Source organism: Mytilus trossulus, chromosome 7, assembly GCF_036588685.1.
Source record: "Mytilus trossulus isolate FHL-02 chromosome 7, PNRI_Mtr1.1.1.hap1, whole genome shotgun sequence".
Taxonomy (NCBI): Eukaryota; Metazoa; Mollusca; class Bivalvia; order Mytilida; family Mytilidae; genus Mytilus; species Mytilus trossulus.
The window spans coordinates 69157005-69181140 of NC_086379.1; the positions used below are offsets into that span (position 1 = coordinate 69157005).

General features: G+C 32.3%; 1 protein-coding gene across 1 annotated transcript in view; it reads left to right on the forward strand.

Annotated features, from left to right (window-relative positions):
• LOC134726624 (caskin-2-like) overlaps window positions 1-24136 on the forward strand; it is an 88982-nt gene that overhangs the window by 49401 nt on the left and 15445 nt on the right. Inside the window, exons 12-14 of the mRNA XM_063591036.1 lie at window positions 417-460; window positions 18036-18212; window positions 23599-23793. Coding sequence (XP_063447106.1) covers window positions 417-460; window positions 18036-18212; window positions 23599-23793 — 416 coding nt within the window. The remainder of the gene's footprint in view (window positions 1-416; window positions 461-18035; window positions 18213-23598; window positions 23794-24136) is intronic.

Consider the following 24136-nt stretch of genomic DNA (forward strand, 5'->3'; position numbering starts at 1 on the left):
ACATTAGTAACAGGAATTTTGTTAACTAGGTAAACATAACAATGCATTTATATTTGGCATCTGATAAAAATTAATATTGATATTAATGGAACATTAATGAATGAACCTCCTAGTCCTGATAATGGTCATTGGTAATTGTTCAGCTCTTCAGCTAGCAGCATTTAAGAAACAGACTATAACAACAGCATCAGTTACTTTGGAAACAGGCTATACAACCATCAAGTGTGTAGGTCATAAATATATTGATGGAATGTCTTCTCTTAGCATTGATCTTTTTTTCTGACCAGTTTATAATTGGAGAACTTTGTTAGGAATATTGATGCAGCAGTATTTAAAGTGAGAATATTTGTACCATACCTGTGGGAATATCAGTACATTTTTTTTCTTTTGATGTTTGGAATTTTCTTATCTTACAGACCATGATGTGAGGTATATATCACCACACTACAGTTCTTATGAGGTAAGTTGAATATAAAGCATGAAAAAAACATACATGTAACACAGATATTCAAATATTTGATGCAGAGTTGTAGAATAGATCTACCATGTCTTTGGTGATTAGATAAACCCCCCTCCATGATTGTAATCTGGACTTTAGGATGAGTACATGTTCTCTGCAGGATACCCAACCATTCTGACATTTTCAAGTTTTCTTTATGCTTTGTAGGTCTGAAGGAGAACCCTGGTAATTAATAGAAAGATAAATTAGCTTTCATTGCAATCTTTTGAAAAATCAATTCCTTTAAACTGCATCACTTGAAAAACTCACAAATAGATCACTTCACATGAAATCTAGCGATATCAGATTGTATTGTAGGCTGTTGGATTTTAGTAAACATGTCAGGTAGGAATTTATTTCAGGTCTGATGCTCAGAATGAATTAGTTGTTGATTTTAGCTTCTCCAAGTCCACATATTTATTAATCTTTGGTTCCAAACAAATACAGATAAGAACATGCTAATGACATGGTTGTACAAATTCATGAATTGAATTTTGAAGCTTTTTAGCATGACATTTTCCATTAATATATTGTATGTGTCTCATTTGCATTCAATCCATAGCTCCATCAATATGTTCATAGAGGACAGTAACAAAACGACATTCAGATTTCATATGGTTTATTGCATGTCGCCTTAGAAATGGGTTATTTATAAATCCTTTCTAGATATCTCTGAGATTAGCTGAGTCAAAGTATTTACATCAAATTATGCAAGGATCAGCAGAATTTTGAATTATTAATTGGTTTTATATTCATTCTCAAAGTTATGATTCTGAAGAGTCCAGAAGTATATTTACTCCACTTGAATCTGAATGCATGATTTTAAAACAAAAAGGTCAAGAAAATGATCTATTAAAAAATGGCTATGTTCATGATGTTGAAGTTTGTTCAGTAGATTGTTGTCTAAATGGAAAATCATACCACATCTCCTTATTTTTATATGGAGCTTTTGAGAACTATCTGTTTCAGTTCATTATTATTGATAATAATGGACAAGTAATTAACGTCCAGTGTCAAATATTTCATGCATATCAGGAAGAATACAAATTTAAAAATGAACATGAACCCTGCTTTGTACTATAAGGACACACTGAGATGGATTTTTAACTAGTTCCAAGTACATAAAAGGACAGGGCACAGGAAGACATGTCAACCTACCAGACGCAGTATTCTTGAACCAACCAGCCTTTGCTCTTACTTCAAAACACTGCATGCTTCCGAGATAAAAAGCAATACAATTTTTCAAGTCTTTGGTTTGACATGGCTAGGATTAAACCAAAGACCTCCCACACTTTAAGAAGCAAGCTTACCACAATACAAATACTTTCTTAGCAGTTTGACTTTTGATTAATCTCAGTTTCTAATATACAGGAACAAGGCTATATTCCCCCATTGCTTGTATTTTCACAAATACAACTTGTAAAAAGACAGTCAATGACGATAAAATAATGCTTTTCTTCATTGGACAGAAGAACAATTCTATCTTTTTCAGTTCTTAAATATTTTCTGCCAGGGATGGTAGTAGTTATATATATTAGTTTGTAGTGACTAATTTGTACCATCAATATAATAGTACAGTTCATGCCATGTGCTGACACTATTATTGGGCATTTGAACTATGCCATCTTTTTCTGCTGTGAATATTCTCTGTCTGAATGTTAGTCGTTACATTAGTTTGTAGTGACCACAAAGTACCTACAGTAATTGTTTGTGCACTGGTAATTAACTTTTGGCAGGTAACCAGATGACCTACTACTTATCGTATTAATTGTTACATGGTAATGTTCTCATCATGTTCTTTACCAATCTAGTAGGTGGTTGTATCTACACACCATGCTGTCTAATTTGATCAAATTCTACAGAGATCAACAAGTAGTTCCTCTAGTTAACAGTGAACTTTCTCTACTCTTATATCTCTTATATCTCAAGAGTAACTCAACTATACAAAAATGCCAGAATAAGAAGTTTAAGGTTGGTTGCTTGTGTCATCAAAAAGAGACATGTTTTTACCATATCCGATCTGTCCTTGTTTTAAAGAAATCATTTGATTAGCTCTTCATAGATATAGCATTATTCATACAACTTAGTTCTTAGTTCTCATCTTTGCAGTAGACGTATTTCACTCTTGAAGGATATGCCATATAACATACAATTTTAACTTGATCATTTCCAGTTCATTTAGAACTATACTACCCTAAATGTGAATTGTCCATATATGCCTTGTTGAATCTTGTCTTCCAATGAAACTTTTGAATGATTTTGTTATCCAATGCAGTTTCTTTCATTTTCTGTCTTAAAATATTTTATAGTCCTTTGAGCACTTTTCATTTCTCGCCTCAACAAAATTGCAGATGTGAGTCTAAAGTGTTGGCATCAACAAATCTTACAGTTTGTGATTCGGTCAGGTTATGAAACCACTAATTGTAAGTCAATGATTTTCAGTAGGCAGTTGCATTACCGATGGCCCATTCCATTTCCATGATGACAATATGACCCTGCCCTTTCTACCATGGTTGCCTTTGAAACTTTTATGTTTTAGTCTAGTAAGATTAAAAAGTCTTTACAAAACAGTATTTCAGGTCTATATTTTCTATGATTTAACTTTCCAGGTAGAGATATTTTCTCATTTTGGTTTGTACATTTTGTGTGTTTTCTTTAATAGATCATGACTCAGGGCTGCTTACTTAAATATTTGTTTCTCAAGACCAGTAGTTGATATAATTGATATTCACCTTTATTTGTATGTTGCATATTCAATGTTTCTGATAGAACTTTATGACTATAACTAGTCCATGTATTTCATCCATAATAATAGAGGAAAACTTTCTGAGAACCAAATAGCCTACTGCAACCTCTAAAGCAAGTATCATGACGTGTGACATTTTATGCAGCTAGACTAGTTCTTCCATAAAAGAAAGGATGTATGGGATATAATTCATTTATAAAGCAACCTAGCAACACAAAAAGAACCCCAGAAAAAAAACCATGTTTCACCTAAAAATGGCCTTGAATTCTAAGCAATTTGTAGCCTTTATATCTGCTCTGAATCTTCTAGTCAAACATCTGTTATTAGAAATTAAATCTACTCATCTTTCCTGAAGAACACAGTTGTATCTATGCAACTATTTAATATATAATGAAATTAAATACTTAAGATTATATTGCCTGGTTTTATTCTAACATAAATGTTCAAGTGTTCTTGGTAAATGTGTTGCTCCATAGATTTGGTAAAAAATTCAAAGCATGCATTTTTTCAAGGTTATCGTTTTTCATTAATGGCTTAGAAAGTGTTTAATTTTTGGTGCCTTGATGTTTACAATTAGATTATTCTATAAGTAAATGTAGGTATGATTGTTATGTAACACCTGTTTGATGATTGACATGTTACTAAGTAGAGTTCAGTCCCCTACTTTATAAACTGTCAAGTAATTAAAACTCCTTAATAAATTACACTAGGTACTAGGCAGATTTATAATATGATATTATTTAAATTTAGTATATTTTTTTCTCAAATAGATTACATTTTCAATTTATCATGTGTTGATAAAAACCTATAGAAATAGTTATCTGCGTTTATGTATGTTGTGACGAAAAGCATTGCATCTTAAAAAGTGTAAATTTCAGGATTCAATACCAATTTTTTGCATATCTATTTTCTCAAACATGAATATTAAATTCAACATGATGCTTACTACATGTTTTAACTGATTTACAGACAAAAATCTACTGGATATGTTGTATGAAATTTAATTGGTTCGTTAAGATTTTACTTCCTGTTGTCCAAATTGATTTGCATCATTATACACTGATGCCCCGATGACCACATCCCATAGTTGTGATAAGTAGAGCTAAAACAGAGTAAACATAAATCCCTAACTCAAAGTTTATACTATGAAACTTAATACACAATTGTTTCTGAATGTCTGTTAATGAATAGTGTACAATCATTACTCTCTCAATAGATCTTGTTTTACATCAATTAACTAATTGATAAAGATCTATCTAAAGAGAATCAATAGACTTTAACCATCTGTCACCCTCTCTGTCTCTAATGTAAATACAGATATTTTTACTCATATCATTTACCCAATTGATTGATTCATTAAAACCTATAATTTTACGCTCCATTGCACATATTAGTTTTCAATTAATATTTATTCATCATTTGTTTGGAGTTAAATGTGCCAATTTATGGCAAAAAGTGATTGATAAAACGATAAAATTCAGAAATTTTTTAATGTTTTTTGGGATGATAGTGGTGTGGGATGTTGACAACCATCTGAATCTAAAGAATGTTTTTATGAGTATGAAATTATCATTGATTGATAAGGATGTATAATGGCCTAGTATTGGTTTCCAGTCAGAATTAATCTCTCAGTTTAATTGTTTCCTCTAAATGAAACAGAAAATGTTAGAAGTGCAATTTAATTGGATTTGAAGAGATATTGATAGAAACAAAATTAGTTTAACCAGATTTAGCAAATATTGACACAGTAATTGAAACTGGTCAAACTAGAGAGGAAAATATTTTTCAAAACAAGACAAACCTAAATGATTCATGTTATGATATTGCAATTATAAAAAAAATCTTTTAAGTTAACAAATATGAATAAACGGAGATATTTGGTATTTGTCAATGTTTGCTACTTATTTATCAGTTGTCCACAAATTTCAGAAAAACCAAGTTACAGGATATATTTGAGACATTTTAGTTGGAACATATTTTCTGAATTAACCTTAATCAGGAACACTAAAAAAAAAAATGTAAGCCAATGACACATTGAATAACTAAACAGCTCAAAGAGGCGCAATTTATAACAAAACAATTTTCAAAAAGAAAATAATTATCAGATGGACAACCATAGTTTATTAGGGTTTCAGGGTTCTACCTTATTTAATGATAGTAACTTAGGAGATAAAATGGGAAACACATCAACACATGAAGAAACAAAGCTATTTTCTTTGAGAACAGTTCTGAGAAGAAATTATTGATGCAGGATATGTTTGCCTACAGTATAATATGAATGTATTCTTTATGGTAATGAACAGATGGCTGCTACTTCTATTATGATGAATCCATAATTCTGACTAACTCCATCAATCATAATTCTTATCATTAGTAAATTATCAGCAAGGGTCCTAGCTATAACCTTTGTGTATTAGGTTATCTGTTGGGGGTATTGTGTATTGCATGATCATAGTATAACAGAATTAGACTAAGTAATACATTTCTTACTATGAGTTATGATTGTTGATAGGAAAAATTTCTTTCATATCTTCATCTGTATAGTATATTTGATAATTGTGCATGCTGTGTCCTTATCTAGAAAAACATTTTGACACTTCCACCCCATGTAACTTGAAATTAGAAGATAACTTGGAGGGGCTGATCAATCCATTAAAAAATAAAAAGGGTGTGATGGTGTTCAAACCAAGGATAAAGGGGGTTCCAATCAATTTGTCCCCAGTTAAAAGCATTGATAGTCCCCCTGGACCCCCTGAATCAGCTACAGATTTATCCCAAATATTTACTTTGAATCATACATATTTTTTTATATTCAGTACCACCTTTTCCTAAAGGAACAGTTGAAAAACCTGATGATTCTGCAATAAATTAAAAACCTTAGAATTATAGCAAAAACGGAAATAATTACTACAGTAAATTCCCTTAGGTAAAATCAGTAAAGAAAACTATCAGTTTGGTCTTCAGAAGTTTCTTTTCATGAAAGCTTCATTTCCCCTCTGTGATCTCTATAGAAATTGGAATTAAATGTTCGTTAACGAAAAAAACTGTTAAATACATTGCTGATTCCTGTGCAAGATATTAAGACACTACAGCTGGTTGATAAACTGATTTTAGTGTATTGGTTTTCTATTGCCATAGATACAGAAAGATTCTTAATTTGTATCTGACATAATTTGCTTGGGTAAATCTGATTAAGGTTAAGCTGTTTGCCTTAATTTTCATTTAATGTTTTTGACTTACAGATTTTAATCGTTATCTAAGATTTGTTTCATTTTATGCACAATTTGCAGATGAATTATTTGTATAAGAGTATAAGCAGTATAAGCAATTGAACAGCAAGATTTGAGTTTACAGATTATGTCTGAGATTTGTTATAGATGGAGATGGTTGATCCTTTATATATGAAGTTCATTGCCATCAGTCATATTTATGGCTCTTTTACCGCTTTTCTTAAAATGTCTTGTACCAAGTCAGGAATATGGCAATTTTTTATCAAATAGTCTATTTCTATGTACCGTATATGTTTGCATTTGTTTTTTGTAGCAGTTCAGTGTTTCTGTTGTTCACTTGTTTCCCTCAGTTTCGATTTGTGAACTGGATTTGTTTCATTCGATTGATTTATGACTTTTGGACAGCGGTATACCACTTCTGGCTTTATTTACTTCCAACATGGTACATTGTACACAAGGAGTCCTACCCCATTTAGCAAGATTTAAATCACCCAGAGTCTATAACGTTTGTGAATCAATTTTACAGAAATCAACTCAGAGACTATATAAACCAAACTGTCTTTACTAAAGAGACAAAGAACATGAATGTCATCCAATATATTGAAAACACCAAAGTCCCTGAAACATAATGCAAAGGGTATAATTCACCATCCTTCTTTGCATCATCTGAGACACTTAGCCCACTGATACTGGAAGGATGCACAGGGAACATTTTCTTACTTCTTCTCTGTCACCTGAAACACCAAGGCTAACTATATTATTGAAACAGATTGCATATTTTCCAATTCTTTCTCTCAATATCAACTTATACAGAATCCATGGGTTATATTTTAACACTTTTTAACTGGATTTTTGTGACAAAAATGTCGGTAATTCATTTGGGGATGTACGGCGGTTGGCCGGGCAGGCTGGCGGCAATCAAATGTTGTCCATGCACTGTTCAACCAAAGCTTTTAAAATTTTAATATGTTGTTACTGACTAGTCTACTAACTGAAGGTCAAGTTCAATAATGGAGATTTTGACTTTTACCGTTCAGGAGATATGGTTCTTGAAAGATTTAAAAATGAAGTTTCCAGTTGTGTCCGTGCATTTACTCATGAACTGTTCTGCCAAAGCTTCCCAAATTTTAATATGTTGTTACCGATGACAAAATGGAGGTCAAGTTCAATAAGGACCATTTTGACTTTTACCGTTCAGGAGTTATGGTTCTTGAAAGATTGAAAAATGGAGTTTCTAGTTGTGTCCATGCATTAACACGTGAACTGTTTTACCAAAGCTTCCCAAATTTTAATATGTTTTTACCGATGACAAAATGGAGGTCAAGTTCAAAAATGACGATTTTGACTTTTACCGTTCAGGAGATATAGTTCTTGAAAGATTGAAAAATGGTGTTTCCAGTCATGTGCGTGCATTTTCTCGTGAACCATTCAACCAAAGCTTTTAAAATTATTATATGCTGTTACTGATGACAAAATAGAGGTCAAGTTCAATAATGACAATTTTGACTTTTGCCGTTCAGGAGTTAAACAGTTATGGTTCTTGAAAGATCGTAAAATGGCGTTTCCATTCACGTTGTTGCATTTACTCATGAACCATTCAATCTAAGCTTTTCAAATTTTAATATGTTGATACTGACTACAAAATGGAGGTCAAATTTGATATTGACGATTTTCACTTTCAGCTTTCATCAGTAATGGTTCTTGTGATATTGCCAGGACACAAATAAATGTTAATAAATCCGGTTTGCTGTCGTTGTGACAGCCTCTTGTTCTCTGTCACCTGACACACCAAAGCCCTTTAAACAGAATTTCTAGGGTGCATTTTAAAACTCGTTATGTGTGTCTTCTGTGATAAAAAGGCTACAGAAACAGCATGAATGTACAAGTTACATTTTCACTCTCTTTTTCTCTTTTGAATTCCTGATCTACCATCTCTTTTCTTAATAGTGTTTGACTCTGACCTCCAGTGTTTTCCTATACAGTTAGCTGAGGAAGGTAGTTATAACTCACCCAGACATTCCGATCTTTAATCTTAACTTTATAAAGAAAACAACATGTAAAGGAATAACATATTCAATAGTCTCATATAAGTTTTAACCTGCAGATTTTCAAGGAGAAATCATAAGATATCATTTGTTTCACTCTAGGTACCAGGGCAGGTGGTACTTGTAATAATCGTTATATTTATATCATTGCTACTAAGATCAAGCTCCTTACAGTCAAGGACTCAGCATATGGCTCAAAATTAAAAAAATATATATAATATGCAAGTAAATTGTGTCATGTTTATTTATCTTGAAATGAAGCTCTATAGAAAATGATGTGTCAGCAAATCTTCAGTTTTGTTTTAATGGAAAATTGATTATATTACTTTCTTTATTATTTTGAATGTAAATATATTTAACCACTAGGAATATCTAATTGGATTGTAATAGCTTTTCATTACATGCCATTGAACTAATTGTATGATGGATGGAATATTTACATGAATATAAAGCATCATGGAGATTTTAGTCCCAGACTATCTCAATACATGTATAGGAAATGGAAAATAGGAGAACTGTCTCAAATTCAAGTAAAATGTTGGTAACTTACATTATTGTTTGGAGGGAGGGAATTATTTTCACACTATTTAGGTTCTTGAGAGTCTCTTTTTGTTAAAAACAGTGGTTTAATTTTTTAAAATATGGTCATTTTCACCTTTATTTCATTAGATCTAGTTACTGTCAAATCAGAAATTATTGCAAGGCTTTTATTAATGTGATTAATTGTTATCAAATACATATACATGTGTAGATGAATGGAGCTTTTCCTAAATTCTCAAAAATTAAAATCAAACTCATTTTTTTTTCAGTCTGTATGTTTGTCTGTCAGTCTGTCCCACTTCAGGTTAAAGTTTTTGGTCAAAGTAGTTCCTGATGAATTTGAAGTCCAATCAACCTGAAACTTAGTAGACATGTTCCTTATGATATGATCTTTCTAATTTTAATTACAAATTAAAGTTTTGACCCTAATTCCAAGGTCGACTGAACATTGAAAATGATCGTGTGAGTGGGGCATCCAGTGTACCATGGATACATTCTTGATATTCATTCTTCAAAAATCACAATAATAATTGCTGAGTTTGCAATATGTCTTTTATAATGATAAACTTTTTTATGCAGTTTTGGTGCATCAATTGTCAGGGACACCTTGCTTTTGTCTGATCTTCCATATGTTGTGGTCAGACTCACCTTATAAAAAATTAGATGGGCATGTTTTGAACTATCCCTAGAGTTCATCAAGCCACATATCTATAATTAGCATAAAACATTTCTTTGATCACTTTACCTGAAGCAATCTAGTGCATTGAGCCATTTGTCATTTGTAATTGGCAATTAAACCCCAGTCCCTTTATTATCTTGAGCCTGTATCATTTAAGATAAGATCTTAAAAGTACACCTTGACTGCTGAGGCTAATAAGTGCATTTGGGAATCAGATTTCTGCATATGAATTGATCATTTATAAAGTAAAGCTTGTGTGGGTATAGTCAGCTGATCATAGTGCAAAAATAGTCGAAGGTAATTTAGCATTCCCATAATGCATTATTTCAACAATAAATTGTACATTACTGTAAAACATAATTAGAAATATGGAAGCTGTATTGTTACTGGGTATTTTCAGCTTAATCCAAAGTTGAATGCCTTTTGCAATGTTGCATAATTTTCCTTGAGAAGAAATGAGAAATGTTCTATGGATTCATCATTATTGATGGGATAATAATTATTATGAATTTCAAGGCTTAACCATAGAGTTAAATGTTCAATAAAATACAACTTTTCTGTAGGTTAGTATGCAGAATTTGGTCAAACAACAAAATAAAATATTCACAGAAATACATTCTTTTCAGAATACAAAAATGTAAGAACTCACAGTATGTGAAATGTTCCCTCTGTACTGTACAATTTAAAGAAAAAGATCCTCCATACATACATTATGAAGTAGATTTTGTCATTTTATGAAATACTGAATTTTATATCCAACAATGGAGCTATTTACTACTAAGTAGTATACTGCCAAGTGGAAACCAAAACCTGAAAAATGCTAAAATTACAGAAATTTTCCCAAGTGACTAACATTGAAGTAGTCTACTTTCTTGTTGCATGTTTAGTAAAATATTGGGAACCTCCCTTTGTTAAGTACCTCATTATATTTATGTTTCATATGCAGTTTGTGGATCTCAGACGCTTCTCAGCACTGAAGTCAAGAGAAACAATGCAATATAAATAAACTTTGGTATTTGTCTCTTTCCATGTTTTTCCTTATTTAAACTGACATGAATTTTTGTAGATTTTTATTTTTTGATAAAAGACATTTTATGATTAAAGAGACCAGCTTTCATTTTTAAAGAAAATTTGTAACAGTTATGTGAATATAAAATAATATTCTAAAAAAAAAGACATTAATAAGTCAAAAAGATAATAAAGGCTTAATTTGTTAGCTATGAAGCTATCAGAAATAACCAAAGATATAACAACAGTATGAAACATGAACACTTATATAGATCATAAACAGTCATATAGATGGTAAATAGACGTCACATTGCTGATGACTTATGTAATCTAATGTTTTATTAATAGGTTTGTATTAACTAAAGCATAAGATAACATAAGACCTTTAGCTATAGGATATACAGATAAGACCATATTGTTATTGTAGATACAAGGAAGAGATGCTGACTTCAGGATTTATAAGTGAAAATCAATCTCAAGTTATTAGTTTTCTAAATATAGACATGGAACATATTGTCAATTCCAGCAACAATTGTTGTATTTGTAAAACAGAATGACAATTTTTCTTTGTTCAGACTCAGTTTGGTTAAAACCAAGTTGCTTTTAATATTGGTGAAAACTGATTATCTTCTGTGTTTTCTAGAATTTAATCTTTTCATTCTGTTTACTTATTTTCTATTCTTTACTGAATGTTATAAACACACTTTTCTCCTTTAATATGAAGGCCAAGTGGTCTAAATAGTTTAACTTCTGTATCACTATCTGTCAACACAGGGTGTGAGTTCTAACCTGCATGTAGTGCTCCACTCAACTCTTAATCAGCAGTGTTTCTGCTGTCGATGATGGTTCATGAATCTTTCCTGGCTCTTTGTTTCCTCCACCAACAAAAACTGACAGTCACGAAAAAACCAACAGGGCTGAAAGGGGCATTTAATACAAATACTATCAATCAACCATAGGTTTTTTGTTGGAACATCCAGATTTTTAGCTCACCTGTCCCGAAGGGACAAGTGAGCTTATGCCATCACTTGGCGTCCATCGTCGTCCGTCGTCTGTCGTCGTCGTCTGTCGTCGTAAACTATTTCAAGAATCTTCTCCTCTGAAACTACTGGGCCAAATACTTTCAAACTTTAACTGAATGTTCCTTAGGGTATCTAATTTATAAATTGTATCCGAAGTTTTGATCTATCAACAAACATGGTCGCCATTGCTAAAAATAGAACATAGGGGTCAAATGCAGTTTTTGGCTTATAACTCAAAAACCAAAGCATTTAGAGCAAATCTGACAAGGGGTAATATTGTTTATCAGGTCAAGATCTATCTGCCCTGAAATTTTCAGATGAATCAGACAACCCGTTGTTGGGTTGCTGCCCCTGAATTGGTAATTTTAAGGAAATTTTGCTGTTTTTGGTTATTATCTTGAATATTATTATAGATAGAGATACACTGTAAACAGGAATAATGTTCAGCAAAGTAAGATTTACAAATAAGTCAACATGACGGAAATGGTCAGTTGACCCCTTTAGGAGTTATTGCCCTTTATAGTCAATTTTTAACCATTTTTCGTAAATCTTAGAAATCTTTTACAAAATTCTTCTCCTATGAAACTACTGGGCCAAATACTTCCAAACTTTAATTGAATGTTCCTTAGGGTATCTAGTTTGTAAATTGTATCCGAAGTTATGATCTATCAACAAACATGGTCGCCATTGCTAAAAATAGAACATAGGGGTCAAATGCAGTTTTTGGCTTATAACTCAAAAACCAAAGCATTTAGAGAAAATCTGACAGGGATAATATTGTTTATCAGGTCAAGATCTATCTGCCCTGAAATTTTCAGATGAATCAGACAACCTGTTGTTGGGTTACTGCCCCTGAATTGGTAATTTTAAAGGAATTTTGCTGTTTTTGGTTATTATCTTGAATATTATTATAGATAGAGATAAACTGTAAACAGGAATAATGTTCAGCAAAGTAAGATTTACAAATAAGTCAACATGACGGAAATGGTCAGTTGACCCCTTTAGGAGTTATTGCCCTTTATAGTCAATTTTTAACCATTTTTCGTAAATCTTAGTAATCTTTTACAAAAATATTCTCCTCTGAAACTACTGGGCCAAATACTTCCAAACTTTAACTGAATGTTCCTTAGGGTATCTAGTTTGTAAATTGTATCTGAAGTTATGATCTATCAACAAACATGGTCGCCATTGCTAAAAATAGAACATAGGGGTCTAATGCAGTTTTTGGCTTATAACTCAAAAACCAAAGCATTTAGAGCAAATCTGACCTGGGTAAAACTGTTTATCAGGTCAAGATCTATCTGCCCTGAAATTTTCAGATGAATCAGACAACCTGTTGTTGGGTTGCTGCCCCTGAATTTATAATTTTAAGGAACTTTTGCTGTTTTTGTTTATTATCTTGAATATAATTATAGATAGAAATAAACTGTAAACAGCAATAATGTTCAGCAAAGTAAGATCTTCAATTAAGTCAATTTGACCAAAATTGTCAATTGACCCCTTAAGGAGTTATTGCCCTTTAAAGACTTTTTTCACAATTTGTTCATCATGTTGACTTACTTTAAAAAATCTTCTCCTTTGAAACTGCTGTATCAATTTCAGCCAAACTTAGGCTAAATGAGTTTCAAAGTATCTAGTATAAATTTTATATTTTATTTCCTTTTATGTCAAGAAACATAGCTCCTATGGCTAAAATAGAACATAGGAGAAAATGATTATTTTTTTTTTGGCTTTTGAAGCAAATAGGACGATCCAAAAAACATTTAAATAAATTGAAAAGCCAAAATAATCATTGATGAGAGATTTAACCAAAAGAATTAAGGTGAGCGATTCAGGCTCTTGAGAGACTCTTGTTTTTGTACTTTTGAATTTCATATGCACTTAAAATCACTGGTTTCATGTGATTGACATAGATTTGAACATGAATCATATGGGAAATTTTCTTGTTTTTGCTTTAAAAAGAGGTTTTTAAATGTATAAACAAATTTTAAAGCAGTGTTCAGCCTTCTTTAAGTTTGAGAACAAATCAGAAATTATCCATTTGTATGTATGAATAACACCTGATAATTCAATGTTTAAATTAACATTTAAAAAGACTAAACAGAGAGTGATTTTGTGAATTATCTGAAACTTTTAAAATGATGATATGCAATTATTCATTAAATGTCTGCATGTGAGAAGAAGTATAAAAGTGAATGCATTTAAGTACATACTTAAGTTTTATTGGTCTGTGGTTTACCAGAGATAGTGATGTTTTATCTGTGAGCTGGTGAATAAATCCACCCAGAGATGTGTTATCTATTGATACAGATGGTATTACTACAGATATCTTACAAACACCTGGATCAGGTCTGCGCAATGTGCACATTTCCCAGGTAATGAACTTGATGAAATAAACAGGCTTTCAGTTTCATAAAATGTTTAAGATGCTTCTATAAAAAGTTACTAAAACTTCCAAAATTCATTGTTTTGGTAGCTCAAACAGGAAAGTTAAATGACAGGGGCAAACATTTCATCAGTTAGTATCTTCTTATCAGCTGATGGCATTCATCCTGAGTTTCTTTTTCTTTACTCATTTATACTGCTGGTAATCCAGAAATGAGTTTTTTCCAGTTGAATTGAACACCTTTTTTGAAGGAGGAAAGCAACTATTGTGATTTTTTTTTGGATGACTGATGTTGCTATGCTTGTTACATAAGTGTTACGTAAATAGCAGCTGTATATGTTATTGCACTATTTATCACATTACTGTACAGTACTTAAGATAAGATATAATAACATCTGATAGAAGTAGATTATTAACTATACACCTACACTTTGTTTATCATTATATTCTCTGTAAATATCATCTGGTTCCTTGTTATTCATCTGGTGCCTCTTCTCATCTTCAAAGTCTTTAAATTCAATCTGTTTGTCAAAAAAAGTAGAATTATTGCAACAGATTGCCAAGAATCGTCAGCTCAATGTAATAATTATTATTTCTTTAACCATTATAATAACAGATCCACAGTTACTTCCCAGAGTAAGCTAAACAACTTATTAATTCTAATCAGTAGACATAGTAATTCTTCTACACCATAGTAGATACAATGGTTTCCAAATTCTACAGAGTAGACCTCACTATTTCTCAATTTCAAAGATTGTAAAGTATATACAACTTGCAGAGTTCATCTAACATTGACCTATTTAACATGGTTCATTGGTCAACCTAAAAATTGTTGCATTTAAGTCTGACTTCAGTTCTATATTAAGAAACTGGTGAACTAAAGTAGGGTATGGAATGATTGTTTTGTGTACATGTCTGTCTGGTAGGGTTTCTCTGACCTTGACCTCATTTGCATGGTTCATCAGTCAACATTATGTTTTTGTGATGAGGTCTTTTCTTCAGACCCTGACCACATTTGCCTGATGAGATCTGTTCCTCATTTGCATAGTTCTTTAGTCAACATTTTCGTGATAAAGTCTAACTTCCATAGATACTACAATGTATAGCAAAAGACTAACTATATTTGTTGTACAGAATAATGGTCAGGTGCACATGTCTGCCTGGTAAATTCCAACTGATTGTGAGCTGGATTACATGGATCATTGATAATCTTAAGTGTATGTGATATTTGTCGTAACAACTTCGTATTAAAGACTTCAACCTCTTCAGTCATGATTTGGCAAATCAAAGATCAGAGGGTGTTTTTTTATTTAAAGACTTTCAACTGCTTCAGTCTTGATTTGGTAAAGCAAAGATCAGAGGGTGTTTTCTTGTTTAAAGACTTTCAACCAGTTCAGTCATGATTTGGTAAAGCAAAGATCTGAGGGTGTTTTCATGTTCAAAGACTTTCAACCCCTTCACTCATGGTTTGGTAAAGCAAAGATCAGAGGTGTTTTCATGTTTAAAGACTTTCGACCGCTTGAGTCATGATTTGGTAAAGCAAAGATCAGAGGCTGTTTTCATGTTTAAAGACCTTCAACAGCTTCAGTCATGATTTGGTAAAGCAAAGATCAGAGGGTGCTTTCTTGTTTAAAGACTTTCAACCAGTTCAGTCATGATTTGGTAAAGAAAAGATCAGAGGGTGTTTCCATGTTTAAAGACTTTCAACCAGTTCAGTCATGATTTGGTAAAGCAAAGATATGAGGGTGTTTTCATGTTCAAAGACTTTCAACCGCTTCACTCATGGTTTGGTAAAGCAAAGATCAGAGTGTGTTTTCTTATCAAAAGACTTTTAACTGCTTCAGTCATGATTTGGAAAAGCAAAGATCAGAGGGTGTTTTCATGATTCACTGTTTACACAATGAGTAAAAAATAGCTGCAACCAAATTAGGCATAGATATCCATGCTTTTCTCCAAAATGCTTATATATTTTGTTGTTGTCACTTAAGATTATTGACAGGATCATTGTACTTAGGAATGGAAAACAGTAAACATCCGTAGAATGTAACAGCTAATTTAATTTTAAATTACCATAATTCCTTATATTTATATTGTAATTAGTGTTTGTATTTTCATGGAATATAACCTTCAAACCATTAGAAAGACAGGAAAAAGTCAATAACAGAAGCACTTAGAAATTTACGTGGTTCATAAAAATGTCAATAAAGAATTGTTTCTTTGTTTTACTTTCCATAGATAGAGTTGAACTGTACTTGAATGTGTAAGAATTTATAAAAAATAAATCAATGATTAGACAGTATTGTTTACTATTAAGTTTAGCATACATGTCTGCTAGACTATGGCAGAGATTGACACCATTGTCTCTATGTAAAGAAAACGTGCATATATTCAGGCTTTCTATTGTATTAGTCAGAGCTACATTCCATACGACATATGTAATACATTGATATCCAAAAGATAATTCTGTATAAACAATATTTAAAAAAACATCTTTTTCAAATCTCGCAGTTAATATGCATTTTACCATATGGAAAATATGCATTGCATTTCCTATTCTCTGCATATTTACACAGTAAACATGACATAAAAACACATGTTAATCATAAATAGTGTTTATGATATAAAACCTTTCAATAAATAATGCATGAATTGATTCAGTTGCATAGTTGCTTTCTGATGTTGTTTGAAAGCCAGCCATTTATTTGAAATATAGTAATTACTTGTAATTTTGCAGAAAAGGCTTATCTTGTTGTGCAATAGCAGTTTATCTTTTCATATTATGATTTAGAGCATAACTTTTGCCTCATGCCTTTGCAATTTTCTAAAGAACAGATCTTCCTCTGGTAGAAGGGATGATAAAGATTTTGCGGTTATACCTCAGTTGAGATAGTCCATTTTTGTGTGTTTGATCTCATTTCAAACACAGGAGTCAAATCATTGCTTCAAAATTCTTTGCTGTGTTGGGTGAAACATTTGCCTGTATGAAATTACTGACTTAATATACCTACAGTGTCACCTTACTGTCAGTTTTAATAAGGGTTAGGGGTCAATATAGACAAATGTGTTGAATAATTTAAGTAGTTCTATTAAAATCATTCCATTTGCTAAATTTACTTTAGTGAAAATGGAAAGAGAAATATGTAGGGATACAATTTTACTTAACTTTCACATTGAAACAACTCTCTTAGAACTCTCCTATTAGATTACACTAGGAGTCCCATTGATTCACAAAGTTTGAACTGTTTCCTTTGTGTTATCATGCCCGTAGCCAGGAATTTCCAAGGGGGGTTCATTGGACTCACAAACTCGACTTTAACGGTCACAATTTGAACAGAACATTGACTTTAACAGTGCTTAATTTTTTTCTAAGGGGGGGTCGTCTGAACCCACCCCCTTGGCTACGGGTAAGGTTATATTCTTTTGTACTTCATAAACACTCTGCAAACAATTGCATAGAGTTACTTATACATTGATCCATAAGTAACTGTGGTCATATATTAGTGACAGAAACTTGTCAGAGTAGAAATAATGATACAACTTCCTCATATCACTTACGACAATATAAGCATTATGGGCTAAATATAAAATAAGAAGATGTGGTATGATTGCCAATGAGACTACTCTCCACAAAAGCCCAAATGTCACAGAAATTAATAGCAATAACAATCATACCACATCTTCTTTTTCTATATAAGTCAATGTTCTTTGTAGGTGTGTGAATCATTTGAAATCTCCACACAATTTCTAACTAACTGAAGATCAGTATGAATGATAACTTATCATTAATGATAATTTTCTTAGGAAAATATAAACAAACAGAACCGGTAGGTAAAAAGTACACACCATCATATTTATCAACCAATTTCTTCTTGTTTTGTAGAACCTGAATGGACGAGTGCCTCAATATAATGGAGAAGATTCTAGATCACCCGTGCCTTATCACTTAGTTAATGATATGAAGACTGCTAATTCTATCAGTCCTACCAACTCCAACAGAAATAGTGCTGCCAGCAGTGATTCAGGGAGAGGCTACAGTACAGGTCATACAGAACCTAGGGTAGGTATATATAACAATGATAGACATGATTCAGGGAGAGGCTACAGTACAGGTCATACAGAACCTAGGGTAGGTATATATAACAATGATAGACATGATTCAGGGAGAGGCTACAGTACAGGTCATACAGAACCTAGGGTAGGTATATATAACAATGATAGACATGATTCAGGGAGAGGCTACAGTACAGGTCATACAGAACCTAGGGTAGGTACACATAACCATAATGGATACTACTTTTTATAGCTCACTATTTCATGGGGTTTTGCTTATTGGGTTTATATCTCTGGATGAAACAATTATGACAGTTTTCTTGGAACTTAGTGTAGATAACTTTGACAGGAGGATTGCATTCAAAAACTAAGAGCATCATGTTTATAAAAGAACACAATAACACAAAAAAAGGTCACAATAACACACAAAAAGAACACAATAACACACAAAAAGAACACATAACACAAATTTTTTTTTTAACACAAAATAGAAATTTGAGTCAGGAAAAAAATAAATTGAAACCCAACTGAAAAGTATGGCCTTTTCCTACTTGAAGGGTAAACATATCCTGATCCTAGAAATGAATAAGATTTGATATCGATGCATAGCATCCACCTAGGAGAAATATTGCATATTTAGAAAGGTAACATTAATAATGTGATATAATCCTGAACAGTGAAATTTTAAATAGTTTCTAGATTTAAGTATATATTTTTAAAAAGAGTCCACATTGCACATTGAGAACATGAATTATAGGATTTAGGAAATTTTGACTATGAACCTAGTTAAAGTCAGAAGTTTCAGGACTACATTGTTTAAACAGTCAGGAGAGTGTTTGCTATATGTGTGTATAGTCATGAAAGTATTTGGAATACAATGTATTAGAATTCAGTCAAGAAAGGGACAAAATGAAAACCATCAGTCAGTTTCTAATATACATGTACTCACATTTAGATAAAAGATGATTTTTAGCTCACCTGGCCCGAAGGGCCAAGTGAGCTTTTCTCATCACTTGGCGTCCGTCGTCGTCGTCCGTCGTCGTCCGTCGTCGTTAACTTTTACAAAAATCTTCTCCTCTGAAACTACTGGGCCAAATTGAACCAAACTTGGCCACAATCATCATTGGGGTATCTAGTTTAAAAAATGTGTGGCGTGACCCGGTCAACCAACCAAGATGGCCGCCACGGCTAAAAATAGAACATAGGGGTAAACTGCAGTTTTTGGCTAATAACTCAAAAACCAAAGCATTTAGAGGAAATCTGACATGGGGTAAAAATGTTTATCAGGTCAAGATCTATCTGCCCTGAAATTTTCAGATGAATCGGTCAACCCGTTGTTGGGTTGCTGCCCCTGAATTGGTAATTTTGTGGAAATTATGCAGTTTTTGGTTGTTATCTTGAATATTATTATAGATAGAGATAAACTGTAAACAGCAATAATGTTTAGTAAAGTAGGATTTACAAATAAGTCAACATGACCGAAATGGTCAGTTGACCCGTTTAGGAGTTATTGCCCTTTATAGTCAATTTTTAACCATTTTTCGTAAATCTTAGTTATCTTTTACAAAAATCTTCTCCTCTGAAACTACTGGGCCAAATTGAACCAAACTTGGCCACAATCATCATTGGGGTATCTAGTTTAAAAAATGTGTGGCGTGACCCGGTCAACCAACCAAGATGGCCACCACGGCTAAAAATAGAACATAGGGGTAAACTGCAGTTTTTGGCTTATAACTCAAAAACCAAAGCATTTAGAGGAAATCTGACATGGGGTAAAAATGTTTATCAGGTCAAGATCTATCTGCCCTGAAATTTTCAGATGAATCGGTCAACCCGTTGTTGGGTTGCTGCCCCTGAATTGGTAATTTTGTGGAAATTTTGCAGTTTTTGGTTGTTATCTTGAATATTATTATAGATAGAGATAAACTGTAAACAGCAATAATGTTTAGTAAAGTAGGATTTACAAATAAGTCAACATGACCGAAATGGTCAGTTGACCCGTTTAGGAGTTATTGCCCTTTATAGTCAATTTTTAACCATTTTTCGTAAATCTTAGTTATCTTTTACAAAAATCTTCTCCTCTGAAACTACTGGGCCAAATTGAACCAAACTTGGCCACAATCATCATTGGGGTATATAGTTTAAAAAATGTGTGGCGTGACCCAGTCATCCAACCAAGATGGCCGCCACGGCAAAAAATAGAACATAGGGGTAAACTGCAGTTTTTGGCTTATAACTCAAAAACCAAAGCATTTAGAGGAAATCTGACATGGGGTAAAAATGTTTATCAGGTCAAGATCTATCTGCCCTGAAATTTTCAGATGAATCGGTCAACCCGTTGTTGGGTTGCTGCCCCTGAATTGGTAATTTTGTGGAAATTTTGCAGTTTTTGGTTATTATCTTGAATATTATTATAGATAGAGATAAACTGTAAACAGCAATAATGTTTAGTAAAGTAGGATTTACAAATAAGTCAACATGACCGAAATGGTCAGTTGACCTGTTTAGGAGTTATTGCCCTTTATAGTCAATTTTTAACCATTTTTCGTAAATCTTAGTTATCTTTTACAAAAATCTTCTCCTCTGAAACTACTGGGCCAAATTAATCCAGACTTGGCAATCATCATCTTTGGGGTATCTTGTTTTAAAAATGTGTCCGGTGACCCGACTATCAAATCAAGATGGCCGCCACAGCTAAAAATAGAACATAGGGGTAAAATGCAGTTTTTGGCTTATAACTCAAAAACCAAAGCATTTAGAGCAAATCCAACACGGGGTTAAATTATTAATCAGATCAAGATCTATCTGCCCTATAATTTTCAGATGAATCGGTCAACCCATTGTTGGGTTGCTGCCCCTGAATCGGTAATTTTAAGGAAATTTTGCTGTTTTTGGTTATTATCTTAAATTTTATTATAGATAGAGATAAACTGTAAACAGCAATTATGTTCAGCAAAGTAAGATTTACAAATAAGTCAACACGACGGAAATCGTCAATTGACCCCCTAAGGAGTTATTGTCCTTTATAGTCAATTTTTAACAATTTTCATAAAATTTGTAAATTTTTATTAACATTTTCCACTGAAACTACTGGGCCAAGTTCATTATAGATAGAGATAAATGTAAGCAGCAAGACTAGTAAAGTAAGATTTACAAACACATCACCATCACCAAAACACAATTTTGTCATGAATCCATCTGCTTCCTTTGTTTAATATTCACATAGACCAAGGTGAGCGACACAGGCTCTTTGGAGCCTCTAGTTTAATGGTGGTGAACATTTTACGTCAGAATTATAATGTTGAAATAAAACATGAATGAGTGGTAGATATAATGTCATCATTCTGACAGAATTATCAAATCTTTTTTAAAAATATGACTTTAGGAAGTTACAGATATTATTGGCTGACATATTACATCTTGTAAGATCTTGAAGTCTATTTATATCTGATATGAATCATGGATGTCCCACTGTTGTACTCTAGTAAGATGGGGGGCACCTGTTCTCATTCAGGAGGTTGTGTTTGATGACTGTTTTATTATTACTATGTTATCATTCTATTACATTAATCCATAAAACACATCTTAGAACATGTCTATAATTCAATAATCAACAGTCTCACTTTGGCAGTGCATGTTATTGTAAGTCTTTGGAAACACTCAAAACTTATACTGAAGGACATTTTTTTATATCGGTTAGTTTTAGCTGGTAAGTGTTTTGTTTTCTTTGAAAATTTGGAATGAGAAATATAGTTTTTGATGAGTTATGTGTTTTATCTATTAGCTATCTTGTTTAAAAAAGAAAAGATTGTACTGCAATTAATTGTGTAAGAAATTGGTTAATGTATTCACAAGTGGTTGTAAACGTTGCGAAGTTCAGAAAGTAAGCTAATTACGGTGCAGTTGTAGTGCTTTTACTGTCTACTCTCAAATTAAATTTCTTTTGGTAAAGTTGTGTTTAATACTGGTAATTTTCTACAGCCATGATTTGCTGATGAATCTTATAATTGTAGCTTGATGAAAATAAAACAAGATCAAAGTTGTATATTTTTCCATTAGTTTATCCTGCTATGGGCAAAGTTTTTAAAAGGATTATACAGAATATCTTAACACTTGAACAGCTAGGGCAATAAAAAAAAACAACAACCAAAAAACCAAGTGCTTACTACCGATGCATAAGCATTAGAATAATAGCAATAATAAGATGTTATTAGACGAGAAAAGAAATGAGAATTACATCTTAGTATCACATCAGTCACAAGACTATTTATAGAGGAAACTAGAAATGTGTTCTCTATGATCTGTACAAGTTATAGATAGCACAGTTTTCTATGGGACCGGTAAATTAAAGGAAATGTGGGTCATGCATCAATTAGACAGCAACCCAATAACAACAAAAAACATCCATAGAGGTCAATCATGAACTTTAACTTTAGGGGGAGGGTTGGGATCCCGCTAACATGTTTAACCCTGCTGCATTCTGTATGTAAGTGTCTGTCCCAAGTCAGGAGCCTGTAATTCAGTAGTTTATTGTTTGGTATGTGTTAAATATTTGTTGTTCGTTCAATTTTTTGTACATAAATTAGGCCGTTATTTTTCTTGTTTGAATTGTTTTATATTGTCATTTCCAGGCCTTTTATAACTGAGTATGTGGTATTGGCTTTGCTCATTGTTGAAGGCTGTAGGGTGACCTATAGTTGTTAGTTTCTGTGTTATTTTGGTCTCTTGTGGAGAGTTGTCTCATTGGTAATCATACCACATCTTCTTTTTTTTATTTAACAATGGCAACCAGTATCTATGCAATAAGTCAAACACTAAATCGCTACATTTCTAGAAAACTTGTTTATAGATTGAACATAGACTATCATTAATCTGCCATTATCATTAACCACTTATATCTTTTAAGTAACAAAAACACTATGATTAAAGACACCAACTGATTCATTTCTTTTGTTATAAGTGTGTTGTCCATTTACAATTTTGCAAGTTACATGCATTTGTATTTTATCTTTCTGAGCAAATATGTGTAGTTTCCATCTTTAGACTGTAGGGAATATTCATATCTAGATTGAGGGCATTTTACCTTTCAAAGAGCTTTTATCATCTTTAAACTGAGGGCAATTCACATTTGAGGACTAAGAGTTTACTTCTTTTAACTGAGGGCAATTCACATCTCTAAACTCAACTCTAGACTAAGGGCATTTCACTTCTTTGAACTAAAAGAAATGCACTTTCTATGGTCATATGGTTTTGAAGTCCACATGACATAATATTGTAGTATTTACTATATATTTTATTCGTTTACATGTCTAGTTTCCACTAATAGCTTCAAATTGAAATCGGTCTCATATTTGAACTTGTCTTAAATCTAGATTTTATTTTTATTTTTTCAGTCTCCACATAATTATGTAAATGTACAGATAGTAAACCAACACCGTTTATCTGGTCAGAGTTATGAGTCTGGAGTATCATCACGACAGAGTTATCACAGTAATTCTAGTTCTAGTGTAGGAAGTCTTGACAGACTAGAGGAATCAGGACCCATTTCTAACATTAATGTAGCAGAACTTTTCCATTCCGGCATGCAGGTATGTTCATTCAGTCTTTTATCCCTTTTACTTTTTAGTTCTACAAGGAAAGAAAATGTTGCTGTCCCTCATCTTGTAACTGTTTTAATTTTGACTTCATTTAGAAATCTTTAAAAAAACATGTTCAGAAAATATCTGATATTTTAATCTTAAAAAACAACTGTAAATTCAGAAATTATTGCAATGTTTTTATTATTGCAAAATTTGCAACATGGTTATAATCGCAATAATTAAAATTCTCATTTTCAAGTTTTTTACATGAATCAAACAGGATTTTTCTTAATATTGCAAAAAATGAAATTGCATTTTAGTCTAAAATGACAAAATCGTAATAATAAATGCA